Source organism: Medicago sativa, chromosome 2 (genome assembly GCF_051527215.1).
Source record: "Medicago sativa cultivar Bolivia chromosome 2, Bolivia_mono, whole genome shotgun sequence".
Classification (NCBI taxonomy): Eukaryota; Viridiplantae; Streptophyta; class Magnoliopsida; order Fabales; family Fabaceae; genus Medicago; species Medicago sativa.
Genome location: NC_140750.1, coordinates 13,887,350 through 13,915,166, shown reverse-complemented (window position 1 = coordinate 13,915,166; position 27,817 = coordinate 13,887,350). Strand labels below are relative to the sequence as shown.

Below are 27,817 nucleotides of genomic sequence, written 5' to 3'. Positions count from 1 at the left end.
TTTTTTTGCTCACGTTTCAGAGGATTTAAAGTCTAATCTTTAACATTATTGTTTGCTCATGTTTGTTACTAATCTTTTTGTTAGAGGATTTAAAGTCCAACCTTTAACAATATTTTTTGCTCACGTTTGTTACTAATTTTTTTTTTAGAGGATTTATAGTCCAATCCTCATCGACTATTATTTTTGTTTAAAAAAAATTAAAAAAACTCATAAACTCGTGAGAAATAAAGCAGGAAAAAACATAAACTTTGGATTATTTTTTTCATAAGTGATTATTGTTCAACTTTGATTTTCTCAAATTCTTATTCATTCATTCTTCTAACAAAAAAAAGTAAAAACAAAGTTTGAATTGTAATGTTGGCGGAAAGTAAATTGCTCGAAGGATAAAACAGAAAGATATTCAATTCATGAAGTGGACCTTAAAGATATTCCATTCAATGGTACTTCAGAAGTATTAATCAAGTTCGTGAGCCTTGGAATTTTCTAATTTTTTAGAGGTGATGAGATGTGATCAGAGGGTACTATGATGAATTCTGGATCGATTTGAATTCATGAGAAGAGACATAAAGAATGCAAATATAATTTTTAAACTTTTTGTGAGTTTGATCTGTTGTTAACGGTGGTAAAAGAAAGTTAACCGTGACGATTAGTGACATTGATTATTAATCCACGTGTTATTTTATAATTGGCTATTTGCATTTAAAATTAAGGGTATTTTTGGAAAGAAAATTCCAACCCAAAAGTGTGCTGAAAGGGGTAGTTTTCTTTATATATAGTATAGATAACAGTAAAGGTATATATAAAATGAGTAACTGTAAAGTAATTGTGAATTAACGGACCAAGTGGACCATAATATATTTTTCCCCCGGATAGGGGTTAACCATATACTGAAATTGAAAATTGTTGTATACACATGTAAAAGATGAAAATACCCCCCGGTAGTTAAGTGTCAAGGAAAAATAAAACCGGCTGCAGTTAACTACCGAGGAAATCCTCGACACTTAACTACCGAAGAAAACCTCGGCCCTAAACTACTGAGGCGTCCTGAAGTCCAGAAATGGCATAAGCACTTGCTTCTGGACCTGTAATGTGTTTTAAAACACATAACACAAACCTATTCCAATATTTTCACATCAACAACAATAATAAATTATCAACATTTGATTCAAGTAAAAATGCCCCACGATAGTAAATTACCAAGATGAAATCAAAATGTACCAACATCATTTAAAATACATAATGTCAACCAAATACGAACAAAAGTCACCAAAGTTTGAAAATGAAACTAACAAAGCCTAAAACCAACAATCCCTAAACAACAACTATAAGTAATCCTACTGCTCGTCCTGGTCCTGCTGATGCTGCTGTTGTTGCCGCCTCCTCGGCCTCTGGCCTCGCCTCCTGCCAATATCGGCGTGATCTGCTCCCTAACATGGCTTATGACTTGAAACCATTGCTGAGGGCTCATGACCTCCGCCTGGCCCATCTGCGCATCAGCGTAGGCAACAACGCCGCTAACCATGTCATAGGTATCAGGCGAGCTTCTCGCCTCGTACCGCTCCCACTGCTCTGCAATGATCTGCTCCTCACTTGCTGGCCTCGGAAGATCTCCTGGATGAGGTGGCAAAATCTGAGGGTGAGACACCTTAGTGTACCATAACACATAGCCCTCCCTCATACGCCATGTCTGCTCTCCTGCCGGCTCACCCCAATCAGGCTCCTTAAGCGTGTGAGTGCGGAAATCAACAAATGCCTGCACAATCTGAGGCGGTGGCAGCTCTACAACATCCGTCGGATGTCTAGGGACGGTCTGGACGTATCTGTACTGCCTCAAAACCCTCTCGGGCAAGTGACGGTACACCCTACGGACACCGCACATAATCCAGCCTGAATACCAGAAAACCTCCTCAAAACCCTGGATCTCCATGTGCTCTTCGTACGACATCCAGGTAACGACATCAAACTGAATACGATCAAGCAATGAGCGATATGTCACCCCCTCTCCATGACCCTTCTGTAGCTTCCACCTCGCCGCAACCGGATAGTTTTCAATATAGTCGATGTTGGGATCAACACTGAAAAACTTAGGAAAATGCGCCAAAAACCATGCCTGCACAAACCAAACAAATCACATTTATAAATTATTGCGCACGAAAAATATACCAAAAAAATAAAAGTTAAGGTTCATATTTATAAGTTTCTTACAGTGAGCAGTGTCACGCTTCCCCCAAGAGCTCTGTCTCCAGGCAAACAGGCCTCAGCTAACTCGCCGTATAGGTATGCCAGTGTCATCCCTCCCTAGGAATAATTACGCATCCCCGCGTAGCCATCCTCCATGGTCGTTAGATAGACCAACTCGATGCGTTTGTTGCTTCTATCACCAAACAACAAGCATCCTACAAGATATAGAAGATAACACCTCACACAAAATTTCCTAACCCTCTCCAACTCCTCCAGCTCCTCTGGATCCTCTGTATCCGCCAATATGTTAGCCCTACCAAGGTACCTTGTATAGAATTCCTTCAGCTTTGGATAACTAATGTACCCACCATACTCTGTACCGCAAATTTTCTCTGCCTCCGTCTGCGACACACCCAAGTGCCTCACCATTAGTACCGCTCCCTCATGTCTCAACATCTTCTTTGGATGGCTCAACATCCGCCCTTCAATCTGAAGATGCATAAGACATGCGACATCATCCAAAGTCACAGTCATCTCCTCCAACGACATGTGAAAAGTGTTGGTCTCGGGATGCCACCTCTCGCATAGAGTCATCAGCAAAGCATGAGGCACAGTGGCGTAGCCCAAGAAAACCAAATCATGTAACCCGCTCTCCCTAAGCGGATCCCAAAACCATATCTGATTGTCGTTTGGACGTCCGACACTCAAAATCTTAGCCCCATCATTAATTGGTTTTACAACACGCACCTTACAAACCTGAAATAATAGAAAAATAAACATAGTTTAAACAATGTAAACATTTAACTAAACAAAATAAAACTTAACAAATGGAAAAATAAAAATCACAAATTTAAATTGCCGCACGTATTTTTAATTTAAGACATAACACATGTAAAACTTAAAACTTAAAAAAACACATAACAAAAACAATTTAAATCATAATTAAACATAAAGAAAAGAATAAAAGTTGAAATAAAGAAAATATAAAGAAAATAATTAAACATAAAGAAAAGAATTAAACAAAAACACATATAAAAGTTGATATAATAATCAAACAAACACACATATAAAAAAAATTAAAACATTAATTTGTGTTGCATATGATAATTTAAGATAATTAAAAATAACACTTACGTTATCTGAATTATACCAAAGCGGCAATGCCACATGCTTGGCATAAGAGTGCAACAGAGATAATTTTCCAGTCCTCCAGGAAAGGGAGGCTCCAAATGTAACACTGCTGGGGCAGCCGCTGCTGCAATGTCATCATCATCTGGTATATGCTGCTGCTCTGGTATATGATCTTGGTCATACCCACCATCAGTCACATCGTGGTGTACCTGATCCTGATAATTCAGGTATTCCACCTCCTGGGTCGGGTCAACCACCTGCGACTCTTCAGGCTGTGTAGCCTGAGAAGCCTCAGAAGTCCGTGAACCATCCCCCCTCCGACCTCTTCCCCTCTTTGGGATGTGCCCGATTTGCCTCTCCTTCCGGTGGATTTGAGTCATCGCACGCCTACCACCAATCATCTTAGATGGATCAATCTGTGGCCCTTGATCACACATATCTACACAAAAATTTAAAAACTTAACATCATTCAACTTATACATTCAACCACTTTATCAAACACATTAAACCTAAACATAACCTAAACTTTCACGTTCAACCACTTTATCAAACATTCACATTGAACCTAAACATTATCATACACACTATCATCCACATTCAAACGTAAATAATCAAACGCATTATCATACACATTCAACCTAAACATAACCTAAACTAAACAGAAACATTCATCTTCGGTGAAAAATCAAAACCACATTCAACCTAATTCAATATACACTTTATCAAACTACAATTAACATCATATCCATAACATAAACTAACTCAATAATCAATATAATTCTCATTGAGGCATTTTATCAAACACTTTGTGTGCAAAATATCAAACATACTCAAAATATGTTCTTTTGCCACCATTCAAAACCACATTATACTCTAACATCATTCAAACATCAATTAAAGCAACTACATTCATTTATAAACTACATGCAATCATCAAAATTTCAATTCCTACATCAAACCCTAACCACATGCAAACTACTCAAATATTTCAACAAAAAAAAAACACACAAACTAACATTATGATTAAAAATGAGTCAAGGTACTTACTTGTGATTAAATGGAGATGATGCACTTGATTTTGCTCAAAAATCGAAATTGAAGGAGTTGGATGGTTTTGGAAGTTTTTTGAACAATTGAAGGAAACTAGAAAACTGAGTTTTGTTTCTGCATATGTTCAGCACGCATGGGCAGTTAACTGCCAATGTTTTCCTTGGTAGTTAACTACAGCCGGTTTTATTTTTCCTCGGCAGTTAACTACCGATGGGTATTTTCGTCTTTTACATGTGTTTCTCAGCCTAACAAGATGTGTCAACATCAATTTTCACTGAAATTATAAGTTAATAAATATGAATATGAGATCCTTTAAGAAAAAGAGTTTAATGGTGGTCGGTTAAAGGTTCAAAACAAATTTGGCACACAATCAATCAAAATATTTAAAATCATCGCATCAATTAATATGAGAGTTTAATGATGGTGTGTTGACAGTCCAAAACATGCCACTTTATAAAGTGCGATGTAGCTATATGCTATACTTACGACGACACGTTACACACTCACACTTGCATCTCAATTCTCACTAACACATACATAATACACTCTTCAAAAGAAAAAAAATGGCAAGTAGTCTACTTGCGTGTCCGGGTTTAAACTCTGACGCTGCATATAATATACAATGCATTCTTCAAATTAAAAATCAAGATATTGTGATTAAATTTTTCTTCATTCGAGCTACTTCAATTTCCTCTTTTCTTCAAACTAGCAACATTCTCTGCGGTATTGATTTATTTATTTTTAAATGCTCTTAACCATAAATAAATTAAGGTGATTAATTATGATTGGCTTCTTCCTAATTTAGGTTTTGGCAGTATGGATTTGAAAGGAAAAAATCTTGTTACAACCAAACCACTAAACAACGTTGTTAATGACAGGCTTGCTAAAAAAAACATTGTTAGTGACAGAAAATTCGACATTGATTTCATAATCACGACATAACTAGAATATGATGTCCATCCAAGACTAATCACTGGCTTATTAGTGGTGGCGGAGTCCCTTTAGGGCTCGGGCGCCACATACTACTGCACCAAAAATATTAAATTTATAAGGAAAATAAAATATTTTCACTTTTAAATACAATTATAGTCATTTAAAGACCTATTGACTTTTAACCTTGCAATGATAGGACCGGTCCAATGCACTTGTAGACCTAAAACTAATTTTGAATTGAAGTTTTTAAGTGTTTTGTTATAGAAACATAAAAATTAAGAACATTGATTATGTAATTTTATTTGAGTTATGTCAAACATTAAATATGGGTATCGCTCTCAGACAGAGTTCTTTATTTGAGTTATGTCAAACACTAAATATGGGTATCGCTCTCAGACAGAGTTCAAACATTGATTAGTCAAGTAGTGAGAGTCTAACTTCGTCCGTTAGACTCAACCTCATTAGAGCAAAAAAAAATTTAAACAAAAATTTAGTTTAAATAATAATATATGCTGAAAATAATATTTAATATAAACGTTATTTACCAATTGTTAAACCTTGAAATAAAAAAGTAAAACTGAATTCTAAACAAATATAAATTATTTTTGCATATTTTTGTTGCACACAAACAAGTACTCCCTCCGTTTCAAAATGAATGTCATTTAAGATTTTTACACACATATTAAGAAATGCATTAATTAAAATAAAGAGATGTGTTATTTTATCCTAATCAACTATTGGTCTTTTTGACAAAATCAACTATTGGTCTGTGTTTCATTAAAGAAAAAATAATACTTTGGAAGTGGTGTATATAGTATTAATTGAAGAGTACAATTGAAAAGAAAAAGTTATTATTACATTGGAAACTGAAAGTGACATTCATTTTAAAACAATTTTTTTGGCTAAAATGACACTTATTTTGAAACAGAGGAAAAATATAACTCCCCATTTAACTCCTTAAAAAAAAAACTTCCCACCTTTCAAAAAAAAAAAAAACTCCCCATTTAACTATTGAGATGCAAAAATGTTTAAAGAATTTGACTTCTAAAAATATATTTAAAGCGAAAAAAGATTTATGAACCTAGCTAATATGAGACCTAAAATATTTGAGGGGCCAAAACCCTTGCTCTAGTGGTCGCCTCATTATGTCGGTCAGTAAAGAAGGGTGGAATACATTTGGAGAATCCTCCCTTAAATGTTAACTATAAATGGGGAAGACCAAGCCGTCCGATACTACTTGATATGGAACTTGGAGACCCAAAAACACCTAATTCCCTATTAGAGTGCTTTTATACTCTGTTTTTAGTGAGAAGGTTTAATCAACATTGATGTTAGTTTAGTCTTTGAACGTGTTTAACTTCAATCAATTTAGTCTCTAACATTACTTTTAGTCACACATAATTATCGTCCTCAAAATCGATTTTTTTAAAAGAATGCCAATGTTAGTTTAGTCTTTGAACGTGTTTAACTTCAATCAATTTAGTCTCTAACATTACTTTTAGTCACACAAAATTATCGTCCTCAAAATCGATTTTTTTAAAAGAATGCCAAACATAATTTTACAAGTTGAAAAGTACTTCTAAGCCATCTAAAATTGAACCAAAATATATATTCTATGACTGGAACTGAAAGTATTAATCCTTATATACTTAAATTAAAGGGTTAATTATGTTTCTAGTCCCTATAAAATAGCGACCTTGTAAGTTTAGTCCCTACTTAATTTTAATAGCATTTTTAGTCCCTATAAAAAAAAATTTACTTATAATTTTAGTCCCTGCTAAAACAAAGTTTGATTAATTATCCTTAAACTCTTAAATTTTTGAACGATTTTTTTGAGACAAGATTAGAACGCTATGAAAGGTTCGTTTACTAAAATTTAGAATTTTCTGACATGAAATGAATTAAATATGAATTTTTTAAAACGACAAAAGTTAAAGATAAAAAGTAATAAAATCTGGATGTAGAAATCAAATTTTGCAATAATTTTTTGCGGACGAACTTTTAGTAATGTTCTAAACATGTCTGCAAAAAATTGTTCAAAAATTTAAGAGTTTAAGCATAAATTAAACAAATTTGAATTGAGTAGGGACTAATACTCAGTGCAGAAAAACAAAATTAGGGACTAAAAATGCTATTAAAATTAAGTAGGGACTAAACTTACAAGGTCGCTATTTTATAGGGACTAGAAACATAATTAACCCTAAATTAAATTAATATGTTTCTATTTTTTCCCTCAAAAAACAATGTTTCTATTTCTACTTTATCTCAATATCTCGTTTGCTATCTCATTTTGCAGTACATTAATTAAGTATATTCCGTGAAATCTAAAACGTAAAACTGAAAAGGAAAAAAATAAACAGAATGAATAAAAAATAGTGAAATTGCGGTGAGCGTGGATCGAACACGCGACCTTCAGATCTTCAGTCTGACGCTCTCCCAACTGAGCTATCCCCGCAACCGATGCTAGTTTTGAAAACTCGTGTTATTTAAATACGTTTTCATTATGTATTTTGTTTCGTATTGAGTTTCATGGTTTTGGCTTTGGCAAAATCTACTATTATCACAGGATACATTATATAATCTAATTGTTTTCTTAATTTCATAAATTTCTTTGGTAATGCTAAAATGATTTTTAATGTCAAAGTTATTATTTTCATTACGTAACGTGTACCAAGTAAAAATCCACTTGGGTTGGTCTGATGGTATTGGCTTGGGAACTGAGAGTGTGCTCCTCCTTGAGGTCTCAGGATTGAGGTCTCAGGATCGATTCTCCCTGGTGCCAATTTAGTTTGCGTTTTTTGATTTGCGGGTTAATTTAGTTTGCGTTTTTTGATTTGTTAAAAAATGAAGGATTTGATTTGCTAAAAAATGAAGGACATGCTCAGGATCGATTCTCCCTGGTGCCAATTTAGGTGGGTTAATTTAGTTTGCGTTTTTTGATTTGCGGGTTAATTTAGTTTGCGTTTTTTGATTTGCTAAAAAATGAAGGATTTGATTTGCTAAAAAATGAAGGACATGACAGAACAACTTCAGTTGTCCAGTGTTTGATTTGTAAAACTATTTCAAGTACACGACAAACTGGATGCAAGGGACCGGACAAAAACTCATATTTTTGTCCTTCACTAAACCACAATACAACTTTTTGTCCCACAAAAATCCAAAATAGTATTTTGTCCCCCAAAAATCGTATAAAACAAAAAATTATTCAATGCCATAAAAATTTGTCATGTGCTATTCTGCCTTGTGTTGTGTTGTTCTGACTTGTACTGTTATGTCCAATACTTACTGTTTTGCAAACCAAACACACCCTAAAAATTTAGTTTCTTAAAAAAAAATGTGTACCAAGTAAATGATATGGTTGTGACTTTATGAAGAATATAACAAGAACAACGATCATACGTTAGAGTACTCCACAACAAGAGAAATATATAGAATTATCCATGTCACTAGAAAATGGATTTGATCCCATTCAAGTGAGATGCTAAGAAAGAACTAATGTTGGATGTATATTCATAGTCAAGGGAATATCAGAATGACTTTATATAAACAAGAATATGAAGTAACAATGTACTCATTCTTAATAAATAAGGTGTGGAATACAATATGTAGAAAGACTAAAGGATTAAAGTGCAAAATGGATAAATCTGCACAAGAAATGTACTTTGCCTAAGAATGTAGAAAGACTATATCAAGATTCAGCAAGAGAACTAATAAAAGATGTCTATGTTGGATGTTGTAACTGGCAAATACTTTGTAAGTAATGCCAAATGAACCGGTAAAGAAAGTTAAACAAATATTTAAATTTCATTGATTCAGATGGAGGCGGTGGTGAGGGAGAGTGATGGGGGTAAAAGCCCGGGCCCGGATGGCTTCAATAAAAGCAAAGAATTTTGGTATTTGCTAAAGGATGAGGTAAGAATTATGTTTGACCAATTTCATGCTAATGTAGTTTTGCCTAAGAGTATGTTGGCTTTTTTTGTGACTTCAATTCCGAAAGTGTCCTCCCCGTTAGAGTTGAAAGATTTTAGGCCTATATCTTTGCTAGGTAGTTTATATAAATTACTAGCAAAGGTACTAGCTAGGAGGCTTGCTTGTGTGAGGAATTCAATAATTTCGCCTTCACAATCGGCTTTTCTTAAAGGTAGGCACTTGGTAGATGGGGTTTTGGTTGTGAATGAATTGGTGGACTATGCCAAGAAAACTAAGAAAAAATGTCTTATTTTCAAGGTGGATTTCGAGAAGGCCTATGACTCGGTGGATTGGGGTTTCTTGGAGTATATGATGAGGAGGGTGGGTATGTGTGAGAAGTGGGTGAATTGGATGTGTGTTTGGTGGAAGTATGTCCATTTTTGTAAATGTTAGTCCGACGGAGGATATTTGCATTCATCGGGGCCTTAAGCAAGGGAATCCGTTAGCTCCGTTCTTGTTTTTGTTGGTGGCGGAAGGTTTTAGTGGTTTGATGAGGAATGCGGTGGATCGTAATTTGTTTGAAGGTTTTTCCCTTGGAAATGGTGGTTTGGTGGTTTCTCACTTACAATATGCGGACGACACCCTTTGTATTGGGAAACCAACGGTTGATAATCTTTGGGCTATGAAATCTCTTCTTAGAGGCTTTGAAATGGTGTCGGGTCTTAAGATTAATTTCTTCAAGAGTTTGTTGATTGGGGTTAATGTGGCAAGAGACTTCATGGATATGGCATGTAATTTCTTGAATTGTAGTGAGGGGAGTATACCTTTCAAATATTTGGGCCTCCCGGTAGGTGCTAACTCTAGAAGTATGTCTACTTGGGAGCCTTTGGTGGAGAATCTTAGTGGCAAGTTGAACTCTTGGGGGCATAACTATATTAGCTTCGGAGGTCGAATTGTTCTCTTAAATGCGGTCCTTAATGCAATTCCTATTTTCTATTTGTCTTTCTTGAAGTTACCGGTTCAAGTGTGGAAGAGGATTGTGTGCATTCAAAGAGAATTCTTATGGGGAGGAGTGGGAGGTGGTAAAAAGATTAGTTGGGTGAAATGGGAGGTGGTGTGTCAATCTAAAAGGAATGGGGGTTTGGGGGTGAAGGACATTCGCCTCATGAACGTTAGTCTCTTAGCAAAGTGGCGTTGGAGGTTGATCGATGGGGATATGGCTCTTTGGAAGGATGTTTTAAGGGCCAAATGCGGTCCTTGTGTAGATAATTTGTTGGTGGGAGGCGTTTTTGGGATGCCAAGAATGGCCTCGTATTGGTGGAAGGAGATTCTTAAGGTAGGTGATTTTGGTATGTCTAATTGGTTCAACTCGGAGGTGATGCGGAAGGTAGGAAATGGAATGTCATCAAGCTTTTGGAGTGACACTTGGAGAGGGGCTACTTGTTTCCGGATTAAATATCCTAGGCTCTATTCAATTTCTACTCAACAAGAATCCTTGGTGGGGGAGGTGGGGTCGCCGTCGGTTGTTGGTGTGGATTGGAATTTTACTTGGAGAAGGCACCTTTTCATGTGGGAAGAGGAAGTCCTCTTAAGCCTTTTGGAGGACTTGGAAGGGTTAAGGTTAGTAAACCAAGTGGATGTTTGGAGGTGGAGTTTAGAAGAGAAAGGTGAGTTTACGGTGAAGTCGGCTTATTCCAAATTGGAGGGCTTGTGCTTAGGTGAGGTGGTTTGGAGAGATGAGGAGAAACGAGTCTTTGATAACTTGTGGAAGTGCCCGACACCTTCAAAGGTGGTGGCTTTCGCTTGGAAGGCTATCCTTAATTGTGTTCCAACTAAAGTGAACCTTGTTTTGCGGAATGTTCTAGGGCCGGAAGCTAACTCTTTGTGTGGGTTGTGTAATAGGGTGGAGGAATCCGCGCGACACCTTTTTCTCCATTGCCAAGTATCGAGTGTGGTTTGGCTCAAGCTAATGACGTGGTTAGATTGTTTCTTCATTTCTCCTCCAAATCTTTTTGTACATTGGGATTGTTGGCATGGGGGGGGGGGGGGGCAAGAAACAAGAACGCAAGAAAGGGTATGGGGGTGATTTGGTTAGCAACTATTTGGAGTTTGTGGAAAGCTAGAAATGACAAGGTCTTTAATGACCAAAATATAGAGGTGGATGCTATTGTGGAAGAGGTGAAAGTTTTGGCTTGGAAGTGGGTGTTGGGGCGAATGAGCATTCCGGTATGTTTGTTTTATGAGATGTGGGATCCTCGTTGGTGCCTTTAAAGGAGTCCTAGTAGGTAGGGATATTGGCTGCGGCAGGAGGGCTCTGTGGTTCACTGGCCTGTGTTTTTGTCCCCTGTTGTTTCCTGTGTTGAGGCTGCCTGTGTGTTTCCTGCTGGCGTGTGTATCAGTTTCTGCTGTGCTGGTTTTAGCTGCTTTGCGGTTCTGTTCTTGCAGTGGCTGTAGCTTGGGCATCATGGGTTATTTAGCAGTTGCTATTTTGTACGGGTTGGGGCTTTATTTTCGGTCTATAGGTAGTGAGGCAGGGATATGCTGCTGGTGTTGTTCACTAGTATATGTCGGCCTCAAGACCGGATTCCGTTATTGGCTGTTTTGGTGGTTTTGGTGCTCCGTTTATTAGCGGCACTTTGTTTTATTGTAATCCTTCCTTCTGCGAGTTTTATTGCTTCTTGCATTTACTAGACGAGAATAATATTTGCTATTCAAAAAAAAGAAAAATTACATTGATTCAGATTGAAATATTAGATTTGATCAAATACGATCATTGACTTTGCCTACCTGAAACAGAACACGAACCGCCCATTTTACCACCTTTTCGTTCAAATCAAAATTGATGTCAGTTCTATTTGACAATCTCAAATTATGCAACCAACTAATGGAATGATTAATGAATTCTTTTTTTTTTTTTTAGTCTAGTGGCTAGAAATTCATCTTTTAATATCAATAAGCAAATAATTCAGAATTCGAACCCCAACCCCTATATACTACAACGTCTTTGTCAACTGTTATGCTCACATAGACAACTGGTATGAATTCTGGTTAACGATGAATGAAACAATTATTAGTTGTCGTGACCTACTTTACTTTCTTATGTTAACAAAAAACCAATCCAACCAACTCAGTCACAGTCAAAAACAATGCATGTGTTAGGATTGAACCTACCATACAACTAAAATAACTAATACCCCGGGGGCACTGGTTAACATTCTCCAATAACTAAATATATATCAAAGAGCTTTCAACTTTACTAGCACCAATTAATAAGCATTAGAACATTACAATAACTGCATTCTCATAAGTCATATTCATATCACAATCACCATTCACTACAACTACATACATATACACGAAAAAGCCTTGTAAATTGCAAAACAACCAAATTGGCCAAGAAAACAGTGGATTTGAGTGGTAGCTTATTTATTCACTTTCAACCTATGATATTAACTTATACTAACCTTACCAATACGCATTTTTAATTTTGCTACCACCATACAAACGGAAGAGACTGAAAGCTGAAATACATGATACTACCACCATACTAAGGCTAACCAAAAATGCACTAGCTAACCCTTCTCCAACTTGGTTGCAGAATTTTCCATACATATTGCATATCTTCATCCATTGCAATTGTTCCTGGCCCATCTTTGCAAACACAGCCGATTGTGCTGCAGCTGACACTGCTGCCACTGTTATATATGCCATTACCTGCATACATACATATAAAAGTTATGTATTACGACATGTTTGAATTGATTTATTTGAGTTTATCTACTGACATAGTCCACTTGTAAGACCATTTAGAAGAGTTTCTGAAAACAACTCATGACATGTCCATAAACTATTTTCGGCTTATTTTCATAAGCATTTTAGGATTGTTTATGAAAACAATTTATGACATCTTCATAAGCTATTTTCAACTTATTTCCAACAACTGTTTAGGATAGATGATGAAAACAACTTATAACTTACGGAAACGGTTTGACTTTATTTTATTACAGAAATAGCTTATATATAAACATTTATATGTAACAAGCGCTTTATATTATAATCACTTAATTAACATGTTTATTAAAATAAGGCCTTATAAAAATCTTTAGGGTTTCCCTCCAAAAAAAAATCTTCAGGGTTGGATCCATTTTCTAGAGCATATCTATTGACTTGAAAAAGTCTCGCTTCAATAAATGTATGTTTTATGTTGGTTAAAGACCATATCTACCATATACCCACTTTTTAATAACTGCTATGTTCATTTCAAACAACAAACTAAATAGGTAGCTGAGAATTATGATACCCCTCAATTATGGTAGTAAGTATACCTTATGGTGAATGATTCCTTAGTCCTAACATCAATATCAATTAGGTGTACAGTTAGTTTTAGAGATTAAGAGGTCCCACGGTACTGGTTACATTGCTTGATAAGACAAACTTGAGGTCACGTGCATAGAGCATGTGCTACAAGAAAAAAATCTAATGTTTGAATTGATATGACTTTACTATTGCATATAATTGATCAATTAGACAGACTAAACAGAACTAATTAGATGCATTAGCTAACAAATGTTTGAAATTAAGTCCTTGTACACTAAAAACAGACACTTGTATTTGAGTTCAACTTTATTGCTTGTTTGTTATCGAGGTGAGTTTGAAAAAATCTCGGTTTGTAGCTTCAACAAAATCACAGTACTACCATAATTTTGTCCAATTCACAAACATACACCAAACAAGAGAAAATATGCAAAAATTTGTTCATGACTTCATGTGTATAAATATACCTGATCACCAGAAAATATAGCCCAAGCTAAGGGCTTGTTGAAAAGCACACTTCCTTTAATCATACTCACTACACATCTCAAACCTTGAATTAAGGAGTAACCAGCAGCTATAGCATTAGCAACAACCAGGAACCTGTAAAGTTTATTAAAACCATCAAAATTGGGACAATATTCACCACGATTCGCTATAATGTCAAGAATTACGATATTTGATGAACAAAAATAGTTATAATGGTCAGTTAAACTATAGTTCTAACTATAGTTTAACTGACCAGTATAACTAACTTTTACGTCTGATAAAATTTAAAACATTGGTTTAGACAAAAAAAGAAGAAATCTTACACTAAAGCCTTCATGTCAGTGAATTTAGCTTTCTTCTGAATGGTGAAAAACTCTCTAACTTGTGAATCAGTCACAATAAGAACAACAGCAAGAACTCCTAAACCAAGATTCACAAACCTCAAAACCAACTCAGTTATTCTAACCCTCCTATCCAACACTTTCATGTTTGTACTATGATAAACAGGAACAGTTCCAGGACTAACACCTACACCCAAGTAACTCATTTTTCCTTAAAAAACAACACTCACAAACAGGAAACACAAGACAAAATACAAGAGAATTTCTCAAACAAACTTCTGTGCTTTATAGTTCCAAACTAGTGATGATAAAGCATAGATACAAGTATACAATGCTGCAAAGTGTGACAAGTGGTCAAGAATGGAGGCTTCTAGGACAGAGAAAGAGGTTAAGTAAGAAAAAAGGCATTTTCATTTCAACCTATAATTACATGAATCATTAAATAGGTCTGTTCTGACATCTGGTTTAGCATTTAAGGATTTATAAATGAAAAGAAAGAAAAAAATGTGGTTTTTTGAGCTCCTTTATTGTATGTCTAGGAAGAAGTAGTAAGGAGTTTCTTCATCCCTAGAAAGAAAGTGATTATAGGAGTGTCTTAATTTCTGTCAATTTATTATGCCCCATTTCTTTTGTTTAGGACCATAACTAGTACCAAATACTAGATGAAAAGTGTTTGGTTCTGCCCTGATTGAAATTTATTGCCAATGAGTCGATTTTCTAAAATTTATGCGTCGTTTCATTTTTGGAGGAGTCAAAATTAATTTTAGATGTGTAAAATTGATTTTAACATGTTTGAACTTATGCTTGGTATAGCGGTGTAACACTAAGAGTTAAACAATAACTTAGTGTGCAAAAAACAATTTTAGAATCAACTATCAAGCAAAATGAATAATACTTGTGAAGACAAAATCAAGTATACTTTTAGAATTATTTTCACTTATATGGAAAATGAAACCAAACTTAGCAAGGGTGGGAACACGGTTTCTACTAGTTTTCACCAAGGGTGGGGTCTAAACCTACTATGTGGTAGAGAACATGCATGAAAAGCAAATTAACAGTGTTGTTTGGTCTAGAGTGGAAATTTAGTACTAGTTGAAAACTTACGCAAGACAAAAGCTTATGGAAGAATTATTTATTTAGGGTCATCAAGATTATTATTGATTATATGGATATTTTGATGGGCCAAGTGCAAGTGGAAGTGTGTTTGTGAGTTGTGAACCATCAACAAAAAATCTGAATCATTAAAAAACAATCTGAATCATTAATCTCTCTTAAATAAAAAATTGAGAGATCATACACCAATTGGTTGCAAACCATGCCCATGTATAAATGAGGATAATGTGATCTCATCTCAATCCACTACTTATCAACAACTTCATTCCACTAAGTACATGTTCACATCATTTGCTTAGTTTAGCTTCAAAAGTTGTAAGATTGTCTTTCCATGTGGAAAGGGAGTTGTTTGAAATGTCACAATACAAAATGTACATTGCTTTATCCTATGCACATTGTTCAAAATCCTTGTCTATTTTAGGTGAAATAGGAGCTTTACAATTCTATGGTTGAGAAATGTTAGCAACACTCTCTCTAATATTCACTCTTTTATTAGTTTAAATCATTGTGGGTCTACACTTTAAAAATTGAACCCCCACAAAATGGTAGGACATACATTGATTTCATTCAATAAAACAGGAGCTTTACAATTCTATGGTTGAGAAATGTTAGCAACACTCTCTCTAATATTCACTCTTTTATTGGTTTAAATCATTGTGGGTCTACACTTTAAAAATTGAACCCCCACAAAATGGTAGGACATACATTGATTTCATTCAATAAATGAGTGAGTGTTAGAGAGAGTGTTAAAAAGTGAGTGTTGCTAACATTCCTCTTCTATGGTTCTTTTTCGCATATGGTGCACTAGTAATTCACTTTATCTAATAAAGTAGTAAAAAAAATTTTTTTACTCAAAAGCAATTAAGTAAATAATTTTAAAGGTTTTATATTCATTCACTTAATTCAGTTTGTCTTTGTTTTATCAAGTGTGCATATGATGTTTGAAGGTACTGAAATCTAGAAGTAAAGCACTCTAATTATAACACCCCATTTCATCTTAGAAAGATTTAAAATATTTTGTTCAAGGTAGAAGCAAATATTGAAATACTTACAACTTAAACTGAACTTTAGAAAGTATTTATAAACATAATTGAAACTTTGAATGATACAAATTACAACATAACAATTCTAATTCTATACTCAAGGCATGATCAAGTTACAACTCAGCGCATTGAACGGTTTACGAGTTTCTTATACATTTTTCAGTTCTTCACTTTGTCCTCGCATTAAACGAGAAAAAAAAATGAGTTGAGATTACATCTCAACGAGTTTCGAAAAGGGGATGACAAACTTAATTTTGCATTTTTTTGCATTTGAGCTAGAACATCATTCAAAGCCTAATTTTATTAAAACAATGTCTGCGTTCGATTATTTAATTTCGACTCTCTTTGCATAGACCCTCAAACATGAGTAATCTAGAGATTCAAATTATACCGACGAATATTGTCAGTGAAACCTCATTATCTTTAGTAAGATTGGAGATTGTTAGTTTCGTAAGAAATGTTCTTCTTACCAACAGTGTTCTACCTACCGTCACTCACATATATATCCCGTCATATATAGATAGAGAATCCACCTCACAAGGGTCTAAGAATATGGTATTGAAACACAAATGGTTGTTTCTGATTTTATTTCAGTATATATCGATGCGCATCAGGTCATAACTCCTAATCGTAACTCCCAATCACAAACTATCTTTAAGATGAATGTCGTCTAGATAAATCTTTAAAAATATATATTTAATGTAAAAAAAAATAATCAACATACAATTCATCGATTATGATCGATTCACAATATTAAAAATATTTACATTATCTTTACATAGCAATTAAAGTCGTCCCATAAAAGACACATGCTATTATCCATTTACATTGAAAAAAAATCACTTTAAAAAAGTACATTTTCACCTTATGGAGGCGTAGGGTCAAAAGTGGGAGAGCCATCAATTGTTCCTCTCATAATAGCCATCAAAATCTTGAGCGTTATAGAGACATCATATTTCCACCTTATAGACTACATTTTTTTGGGGGGTACAAATAGACTATAGTTTTTTAAATGTGTTTCTCGGTATCCAAGTCATCTAACCTGGAACTTTGCCTCCCGACATGGAAGACAATTAGTATAGTTTAGTATTGTAGCTCTCAGAATTAATTTTATTAAAGCTAAGATAAATTGAGACTGTCTCATAAGCATAACTCAGTTGATAGAGACAATACATTGTTATATACAAGCGACGGAACTATGATATCTATACCATTCAATTAGCTAATTTCTTATTGTGTCCATGATTTTAAATTTTAGCTTTACTTGTGTTGTAGATTGAAACTATGATATCTAGGATTTTTTATTTTAATTTTATAATTTACTGATATCTTGATATATAAGTGCATATGCTACTTAATGCATAATATGAAAAGCTCATATGGTATTGGTAGTAGGTGTAGTTGCTTACAAAGAAATTAATCCTTTTAAATTATGCAATCGCCCTTCCCATTTTTGATGAAAATATCATCTCTCATTTCTTCTTTTCCCCATGATTTTTGTGTGAAATTGTAAAAAAAAATATAATAAATAGTTTGTGTGAAATGGAAAAATAAAAAGAAAGCTAGATCTTGGGCATGCATTGATCATAGATTTTAGACTTCAAATATATCCATAAAAGGTTAAGCAATAGTTTTTAATTTATTTATTTTGTCAAGACTGAATCAAGAGAGTCTTATCTTAATTTTAAAATAAACTTTGACTTGTTGGAGTTGAGTCAAGTGAATCTTATTAAAGTCCAACTAATTCGAATTGAAACAATGAAATAATATAAAGAAGGGAAAATTACAAGGACATCCCTTGAGGTTTCTTCAAATGACACAAACATCCCCTCTAGTTTAATAATTGACACTAACCTCCCTTAATGTTTCTTAAAACACACTAGCACCTCCCTTCTCAACTAACACCGTTTATAATTCTGTTAAAAATTGCAACCATTACTTTTCTATTGATGATGAGTGATGGTAATCTTCTACCAAACCATTAAATATTCCTCTTATTGTTGAAGGCTTTTTAAATCCTTTTATTTTTCTTCATTTCAATTGAAGAATAAGCCCCATATAAACGTGAATACACCCTTGAAACAAAAATACCCAATGATGAATGATTAGAAATATGTCATAGAGAAACGAAAGAAACAAGCAAAAATGGAAGAGATACTCGATAATATATGTGATATGTGTGATGCTTCGGTGCTGAAACAGAGCCGAGGTGTTAGTTTTATTTCCATGGTGGATATGAGGCTTGGAATCAAAGTGTTTCAGGGAGAGAAAATTGATTGTGATAGATTAATAATAGCAGACGTGGTAAATAAGTAATTACGGTATAACAAAAATCAATCAATCAAAATCCAAAATCCACTTCAGTTGAAACTAATTTTTTGGTATGTATTGGTAGTTTGTTCACAATGAGGTCATAAATGGTTCAATTGCAGAACAAGTGACAAAGGATGTGGAGGCCGGTGCAACGTTTCATTTTCTTCTTAACGTGAGGTAGACAACTTTAACGGAAGGTGGATGATTTTAACGGCAGGGGATGTTTTTGTCAAGTGGGAAAATGGAGGGGGTGTAAGTGACATATACATATAGTTTAGGGGAGGTGAGTGTATTTTTCCCTATAAAGAATTATTTTTCTAGACACTAATTTTTTTCCTCACAACATTAGAACCTAAACTTTACTTAAGAGAAGCATTTTCCATTATATAAACCGAACAAATAGACGACTTAGATTACACAATAACAAAATTAGATTAGAATGATCTCAACCATTAATTTTAGATCATACAATTAATATTGAAAAATGTGTGACACATTTAATGCACCAAATCCAAATCCATCTCATATCACAACCAAGCTTTGCATGGTTTCCAAGAAAGAACTTCCTCATGTTCAACCTACTCTCAATTAGGTTTTGTCAAATAATATTATGATTAAAAAAAATCCTCATGCATTCTACCTTGCAGCTACAAACACCAAAAACAATCTTCCTATTTAACTATTCACATACATCCCTATCTTTACCTATCAAATTTCTTTTCTTCCCTTTTCTCAAAAATGGGTCTACAATATTTGTTTATGTTTCTTTTTCTCCTTGGATTTGCACAATCACAATCTACTACTATACATCCTTTTAACCATACTGATTTACAAGCAGCAATAGGTGACATGAGAGCAAAATCTTTCTATGGATTTGCAATGCTTTTGCAGATGCTAAATGGAACATCACAACCAATTAGGGAGTTAACTTTTTTGATGCCAGGTGATAGAGAATTATCTGCCACAACTATTTCAGCTGGTGGAATTGAAGATTTCATACTAAGTCATGCGATTCCCATGCCATTAGTCTTCAATGATTTATCTCATTTTCCAACTGGTACTCTTATTCCTTCAGGAATGAGATCCAAAATGATGAGGATTCATAACCGCGGTAGAGGAGAGTTCTTTGTTAATAATGCGCAAATTGTTTCGGCTAATATTTGTTTGAGCTCTATCATCAAATGTCATGGAGTTGATGCATTAATTGAATATGATTGATTGAAATAGTCTTGAGAAGTATATTTCATTACATTATGTAATGTTCCAATATCATAAAGGAATGTTCTATTACTTGTTTCAAACTCTATCTGAAATAAAATCATTATGTTTTGATTTTTTATTTATTTATATTGTCACTTAGTTTTATGTATATCCATTGCTTTGTGCTATATTTTGATGATTAAAATTTGATGGCAGCATACATATTGCAGTGTAATTTACAAAATTGCATATGATACCAATGTATTATCATTTATCAAAATCTTGTTTTTTTGTTTTTTTTCCGTTATAAAACTCTTTTACAAAATTCATAGGTATTAAAAAAAAACTTTAACCATAAATTTGTAAAGAAATGTGTTAGCTTTCCATAATTACATGTACAATTATTGATATCGAGAGAGAAAATAAATTTATGTTTCACAATTGTAAATTAAATAGAAATATTTTGGGAAAATTCCTTTTATGTATCTTGGCCTTCCCATTGGTGGTGATGCTAGACGTTTGTCTTTTTGGGAACCAGTTGTTGATCGTATAAAGTTTAGACTGTCTGATTGGAAAAGTAAGAATTTGTCTTTTGGTGGTCGCTTGATTCTCCTTAAGTCCGTCATGTCCTCTCTGCCTGTCTATGCCCTTTCTTTTTTCAGAGCTCCCGCAGGTATAATCTCCTCCATTGAATCTATTTTAATTACAAAAAATTTGGGGTGGGTGTGAGGATCATAGGAAAATAGCCTGGGTTGACTGGGATTCAATTTGTTTGAGAAAGGAGGTTGGTGGTTTGGGGGTCAGGAGATTGAAAGAATTTAATATTGCTTTGTTACGTAAATGGTGCTGGAGGTGTTTAGTGGATAGGGATGGATTGTGGTTTAAGGTCTTGTCTTCTTGTTATGGGGAGGAAGGAGGTCGCATTAGAGACGGTGGTAGAAGGGGGTCGGCGTGGTGGCGTGAGATAGTGAGAATCCAGGAAGGGATAGGTGTCGAGGGTGGGAGTTGGTTTGAAGAGAATATTTCTAAGAGTGTGGGGAACAATTTAAATACGTTCTTTTGGATTGATTGCTGGGTTGGTCCGATGAAGTTAAGGGAGAGATTTAGGAGGTTGTATGATTTGTCTATTCATAAGGATAACACGGTGAGGGAGATGAAAGCTTTGGGTTGGGGGAAAGATGGGAATGTCTGGAGATGGAGGCGTAGGTTGATGGTATGGGAGGAGGAGGTGGTGGGGGAAATTAAGCTTTTACTTTCTAATGTGTCTTTACAGGATTCTAGACCAGATGCTTGGACTTGGCGTCCGAATGCTGCTGACGGGTACACTGTTCGAGGTGTGTATCGAATGCTCATGAGGCAGGAGATGCACGTTCATGATGATTCCTCAGATGTGGTGTGGCATAAAAACGCTCTTTTGAAGGTTTCTATCTGCGTGTGGCGTCTATTACGCAATAGGTGGCCAACAAAGGATAACTTAAGGCGTCGTGGAGTCATTTCTTTGGATTCTCAACTGTGTGTTTCAGGTTGCGGTCAAATAGAATCAGCAGACCATTTAATTATTCATTGTCCTTTTTTTGGTTCTCTTTGGCAACACGTTAGAAATTGGCTTGGTGTGTATTTTGTGGATCCCCAATGTGTTCTGGATCATTGTCAACAATTCAGGTTTTCTACAGGTGGGTATTATCCCCGCCGTTCATTCCTTCACATGATTTAGCTTTGTTGTATCTGGGTCATATGGAATGAAAGGAATCAAAGGTTGTTTTCTAACAAAGTTAAATCAATTGTTCAGCTATTGGAAAAGGTAAAAGTCAATTCTCTTACTTGGTTGAAAGCTAAGAATGTTTGCTTTCCTTTTGGTTACTATATGTGGTGGCAGCAACCCCTTGTTTGTTTGGGGATTGACTGACCGTTTCCACCTTTTTGTTGTATCAGGAATGGTTTTTGTAACTTTGTTCTGCTTCTTTTAGCACTCCTTGTGCTAGAGAGTAGAATTCTTTGTTAATATATCTCATTTTGGCTTGTTCAAAAAAAAAATAGAAATATTTTTCCGAAGAAATTATTGATGAATATGAAAGTTTGAAAACAGTCTTTACATAAAGGGCAAAGAAACATGAAAAGAGAGTTTTAATAAATAATAATTAAGGACAAATGGAATAACAAAAATAATTTTGTCTAACATATTTTAAAGAAGTATTAAAAAAATCCGTTAGTTTTGCAACACAAACATATTAGAATTTAGGTGGTTGGACTTTGTGAGGTTATCTCATGTCCAAACAGACAGAAAAGACAATTTTGGACTCATTGCACTTTGAAGACATCTTCATTGTTGTATTTTTTTGTAAATCAGTTTGCATGAAAACCGTTTACTTGTTTACAGGGATTTGTTCTTGCATGCATTCTTTTTATTTTTGCTTTTGTTTTTACATTTGAACTTTCTTCTTCCTTCATTATTTTTGGAGTCATCTCATCACCTGTGGTCTGTGGAAATTTCCTTTATGAGCCATTTCCATGTCCATATCAACTTAATGAAAAGGTTACCATTTTATAGCAAAAAAAAAAAAAATTGCAATAGGGGTAGGGCACATTATCACCAGTACTAGATTACCAAAATCGTACAAACCCTATATTCCATTTCCCTTTTTTAGGAAAAGTAAAATAATTGATTACCAAGTAGATTGGTGACAAGTTGTAAAGGACTAATATTCCTAACCAAAAATACACTATAACTAGATTATAAACCAAGATAACAAAAAAAAAATAACCAAGAAAATAACACAGATGGTTCATACATATTATGTGACATCAAATGTTTTAAACAACCCTCTTGTTCATGCCATTTAAGGCCATATCATTTAATATTTTCTTAATACTAGTAGACAAATAATGATAATAGATGGCTAAATTAATTGAAACAATATTTGACAAGACTTTACTTGCTTCCAAACGAACTCTGGATTACCAGAGCCCTAGCTTCCCTTAGGAAGAAGATGGCGATTAAGACAAAAAAAGGGATAGCTAACTTGACTATATATATGATGATACATTTGTGCCCCTGCCAAGCCACCATAAAGAGGCTGTTGTTTCACACTCACTACTCACTAAAGAAGCTAAATCATTACACAATTATATATATGGATTCTTTTACAGGTGAAGAGAAGTGTCAACACCAGAATCAGAGGGAGAGTCACAATCATAACCATTCTTCCATGAAGCCTGCAAGTTTTTTGTATAATTTGCGGTGCATAAGTTCATTGAAACTGGACTCTTCATACTTGTAAAATAGTCCTCTTGTTGTTTTACCTCTGATGTTGTTGGCCAAAGAGAAAGAGAAACATGAGGTGGTGACCTAGATGGTATGATCAATTCATGGTTGGAAGAAAACAACCTTGTTGATTGATCATAATCATAACTTGGAATGGTATTTGAATTGAATTGTTTTGGTTCATTGAGCATTTTCTTTAGCTCTCTCTCTTCTCTCATTTCTTTTACTCTTTCCAATTGTCTAAACCTCTCTTGTAGAAGTGCAATGGAAGAGTGAACAACAATAGCAGGGTCATGGTTTTCCCTTCCCATTATATGTTTGTGGTAGTTTTAAGAAAACATGAGTTATATAGTCGAGTATTTATAGGGTGATGGAAAATAGTGTAAATATAGAATATGGTTAAGATTATATAGTTTAATGTAAAAAAAAAAGTTACTTTATGTAACATGATGAAATTTAAAATGATTTAAATAAGGGAATGAGAATCGGCAGGTAGGATGCAAAGTCCAAAAAGAAGATGTTGATTGGGCAATATCTAAGGAGTGTATGTGGGGGAAGAAAGCACGAGCATATCTCTGCATTTTTTATGTACTAAGAGGCTAAAGCAATCCTAAAGCAGAAAAGGACTAGAAGAAATGGACAAAGGAATGTAGGAAGTAGCACATGGAAGGGTGTGTTTGGAGGAATAATAAGTCTGAGTGATGCTCTGCCAACATGTCCCTTAACCCCTCTTCAACTTTGGAGATAGTGTGTGGTGGAGTCTCTTTTTGGTGTGCTTTTGTTTTGATGTAAAACTCATTTACTTTTTCCTTTTAGATTTAGTTCTTGATAGTTGGTTCAATTGAGAAATAGTTAGTTTGCCGGTTATAGTTTGATATCAGCAATTGAACTGCCTGATCGAACCGGATTAAATCGATATTGATCGGGTTGAATTATGATCCAAAAATCTCCAAGATCATGTTTTTTTACGTGATTCTTAAAATATTTGTTTAAATATCATTTTGTTGAGTAGATGTTGTTGGATTCAAGTGTGGGAGATTAAGTTTTCTATCGACTATAAATGAATGAAATGTAGGATATGTAAGATAGGTGATTCATATATACCTAATGTTTTAGGTTTTTGTTGAAAATTTGACGTCTTTCGATCTTTTGTGATCATGAATCATTGATTCGTTGTTACTCTCGACCCTCTCGTAGACTCGCCAATATATGCTTGTTAAAATGTTTTTGGACATAGTACTATAACATTGTGAATTGATAACATAAAGATACATTATCGGTGCATAGTGTTTAAATTTGTAATTAATTATAAAATTTCTTTCTAATATGATCTTAACTTTTTGCTTTTGTTGGGAGGAGGGAGGAGTTGAGGGATTGGGGGAAGTATAATAGCAAAAAGACAAGGCTAAGAAGGAGGAATAATCTTGGGAGGTCATCATGCTTTGATTGAATAATTATGTATGACAAAGACAAACATAACAACATTCTTTTCTCTCTCTTAATATCTCTATGCAACTTCTTTGTCATCAAGTGTTTGGATGTGAATGGCATGCAGAAATGAAAGCTGCAGATACCACTAATTACTACTTGGTTTGGATGCTTCTTTTATGAACCAAAAGAGCCCCCCCACCTCATGTATTATTTTCTTTAGATATATATTTGAAATTTGAAACATAGATTGACTGATTGAGATTAAATTAAGACACAAAGATTAGACAAGGCGTGCATTGTAGTAAATTTTATTATATTTGAATTTCATTAGTCAATAAATTAGATTGAATGATATTGGTGGAAGTATATGAGTATTTTTGGCCAATTTAGCAACATACAAGCATAAAAAGTTGATGAAGCAATAAGGGTCAAGGGACTACATTTCACAGGTCAAATTATCTGTAACAGTAGCAGTTTTTTTGTTGTGGCAGTTAGTAGTGTGTGATTAGTTAGAGATAAATATAACTTGAGTTGCGCTATGTCCAATAAAGAAACAGGTATTAATTTAGAGCTTAGTTTGAAAGGACTTTATTGCGCGCAACATCAAAAAAAAGGGGTTAGGTGATTTCAAATAAAAATAAAATGTCATATCACATAGGAGTATCAAAAATAAATTATTAATGATTAGAGAAATGATATTCTAACAACCATTTTGTGACAACCTATGTGACAACTTTATCTCTCATACTCACATTATATTTTTACTTTCTCTCTCTATTGCTTTGGTTTCCGTGTCACTATCTACTTTTCCTTTGAAAATTGGTGGTTGTCACAAAAATTGTTGATTTTTGGTTGTTAGAATATCATTGCTCTAATGATTATTAGCAAAAAATTTGTGGTCTGCATGATCTTTGAAAGATTAATCTTTACAATTACGCGTGGATTTGTTTAAGATTGTTACAATATGCAGAAAGACATGGAAGCTTCATCTGGCATTACTATTACAACTCTTGACTTTCTTAACCGCATGGAGCTCATTGTTCCATCTAATATCTTAAACTACTATGAAACTATGTGGTAACCCTAACCCTACTATTGATACTTAAGATGAAAGACATGTTTGATGATGTCTAACACATATCATCATCCGACATCAACACAATGTTAACATATAGTTGTGTATAATTACTTTCTATTTCTTAAATTATTATGAGTGTCCATATATTCATGTGAGTGTTATATCTCTTGCATGAGTGCTTCATACCAAAACATATTTAGAACAAGCAAAGTTTATTTTGAAAAAAGTATGTGTATAAAGTAACAAAAAGTGCTAACAACGATGTACTTCAATTGGAGTACTTTCTTTCTCCTACTCAACGAGTGGAATTGTCAATTGAGCAACTTTATTTTTCTAACTCGATTTATTACATTACTAGATCGCGCGACTCATGCTATCGCAGGGTCAATATTGAGCACAATATATTAATAACTTGAATTCAATTAAAAGACTTGGTTGACCTAATTACGAGTAAGGAGTGATTATGTTAAAAATAGGTTTGGTTCATGTCTGGGTCATTTTTATTGAAATGACTTTTTAATTTGCCAAAATAAAGTTAATTAATATGACTCATCTAATAAATAATTTTTTTTTGTCAAAAAAATAAATAATATTTGTTGTAGATAGATGAATCAACAAAGGGATGTCATTGTAAACTCACGCACACAAATCAAGAAGTCGGAGTTTGAATTCCGATCATGATATTAAGGAACTAACAATTTCGACATTTTACTGATTGAATCCCGATCATAAAATTCTACTCCGTCCATTTTAAAACTCTGGTGATATAAAGTTTTCTTTTTAAAATAAATGCTTAGAAGTTGCGTATTCTATTTTAAGGATGACGAAAGTGTGTAGCACCTGTTTTTTTAGAGGTGAAAGCTCGTAGAAGTAGGAAATCATTGCCCATATTAAATCTTTGACATGGAAATAAGGTACCGTCAAAATTTTGACTGCAATGTGGGAGTGTCCTTTTCAATGTGGTGTTTATGTCCATCGATTTTAAAAATGTTGCTTATCTAAAAATAAAACTTCATCAATGCAAAGAGCTAGAATGGTGTTCAAATCTTAACAACTAGGTAAAAGTATGGCCACTTTTCCTAACAAATGAGCACAGCCATATTGGGTTGTCATCTAACAAAACTAGCAAAATAATTAATTTTAGAAGATAGAAGTGTCTAGCACTCTTAATAATAGCATCAAACTCAGATTCATCCTCGTTTGAACTATGAATAGAATCAACCACTATTTTTGAATCAAGCTAATGATCGATCGATCCACAATGCTCTCCTTCATGAACCAACATGAGATAAGAAGTAATATGATACCTAGCTTTAATCAAATTACCAACACTATCTCTCAAAGAGATACCAATCCTAACCATAGAATTATTAGACGAATCATCAATAATGACATCCGTGGTACAAAATGAGAGAAAGCTCAAAAGAGTTTTTTACCGATAGTAAATGAGAATGTAAGAAATGATAAAGATAGTCTTCTATATCTCATTAGCACTAAGTAACTTATAACTAATTATATTTCATATAACTCCCTCTCAAAGAGAGAGACCAATTCTAATCATAGAATTATTAAATGAAAATTGTTCAAAAAAAAAAGAATTATTAAATGAAACATCAATATTGCACTTAACTACACCTTGTGGGGGTTTAATCCAAATATATAATTTTTTGGGTTAATTATCTTTTTGGTCCCTATAAATATAATAACTTTTCGTTTTAGTCCCTCTAAAATTTCCCTTCATCTTTTGGTCCCTATAAAATTTTCAATCACTACTTTTGGTCCCTATTTTTAAATTAATTTTTATATTTTTTTAATGAAATTGTTCAGAAATGTGTAAAATATTGTAAAAATCTCTCCCAAAAAAAATTAGAATTTTTTAACAAAACATAAATTAAATATGGATTTTTCACCGCCAAAAATATAAAAATTCATATTTAATTCATGTTTTGTTAAAAAATTCTTTTTTTTTCTTGGAGAGATTATTATAATATTATAACTTTTTCTGCAAAATTTTATTCAAAAATATGAATTA

The 27,817-nt window shown here is 34.0% G+C and overlaps 3 protein-coding genes, 1 non-coding gene and 2 pseudogenes across 4 annotated transcripts; 2 read left to right on the top strand and 4 right to left on the bottom strand.

Moving 5' to 3' along the window:
- Window positions 1-1,334: 1,334 nt before the first annotated feature.
- LOC146944772 (protein MAINTENANCE OF MERISTEMS-like) lies at window positions 1,335-3,782 on the bottom strand (annotated as a pseudogene).
- Window positions 3,783-7,677: 3,895 nt separating this feature from the next.
- Window positions 7,678-7,750, bottom strand: TRNAF-GAA (transfer RNA phenylalanine (anticodon GAA)). The gene has a single exon. It is a non-coding gene; the product is annotated as a tRNA-Phe (tRNA).
- A 4,686-nt stretch (window positions 7,751-12,436) lies between these two features.
- LOC146944770 (CASP-like protein 2B1) lies at window positions 12,437-14,942 on the bottom strand. The gene is made up of 3 exons (XM_085743103.1): window positions 14,328-14,942; window positions 13,986-14,118; window positions 12,437-12,918 (listed from the first exon to the last, which is right to left on the bottom strand). Exons 1-3 carry the CDS (start codon window positions 14,549-14,551, stop codon window positions 12,670-12,672), a joined length of 606 nt encoding a protein of 201 aa, XP_085599229.1. The 5' UTR covers window positions 14,552-14,942; the 3' UTR covers window positions 12,437-12,669.
- Window positions 14,943-19,552: 4,610 nt separating this feature from the next.
- Window positions 19,553-20,032, top strand: LOC146944769 (uncharacterized). Its single transcript, XM_085747986.1, has one exon. It carries the CDS (start codon window positions 19,553-19,555, stop codon window positions 20,030-20,032), a length of 480 nt encoding a protein of 159 aa, XP_085604112.1.
- A 370-nt stretch (window positions 20,033-20,402) lies between these two features.
- LOC146944768 (uncharacterized) lies at window positions 20,403-22,011 on the top strand (annotated as a pseudogene).
- Window positions 22,012-22,806: 795 nt separating this feature from the next.
- On the bottom strand, window positions 22,807-23,807 carry LOC146944767 (uncharacterized). The gene has a single exon (XM_085748802.1). It carries the CDS (start codon window positions 23,585-23,587, stop codon window positions 23,156-23,158), a length of 432 nt encoding a protein of 143 aa, XP_085604928.1. The 5' UTR covers window positions 23,588-23,807; the 3' UTR covers window positions 22,807-23,155.
- Between the last annotated feature and the right edge of the window lie 4,010 nt (window positions 23,808-27,817).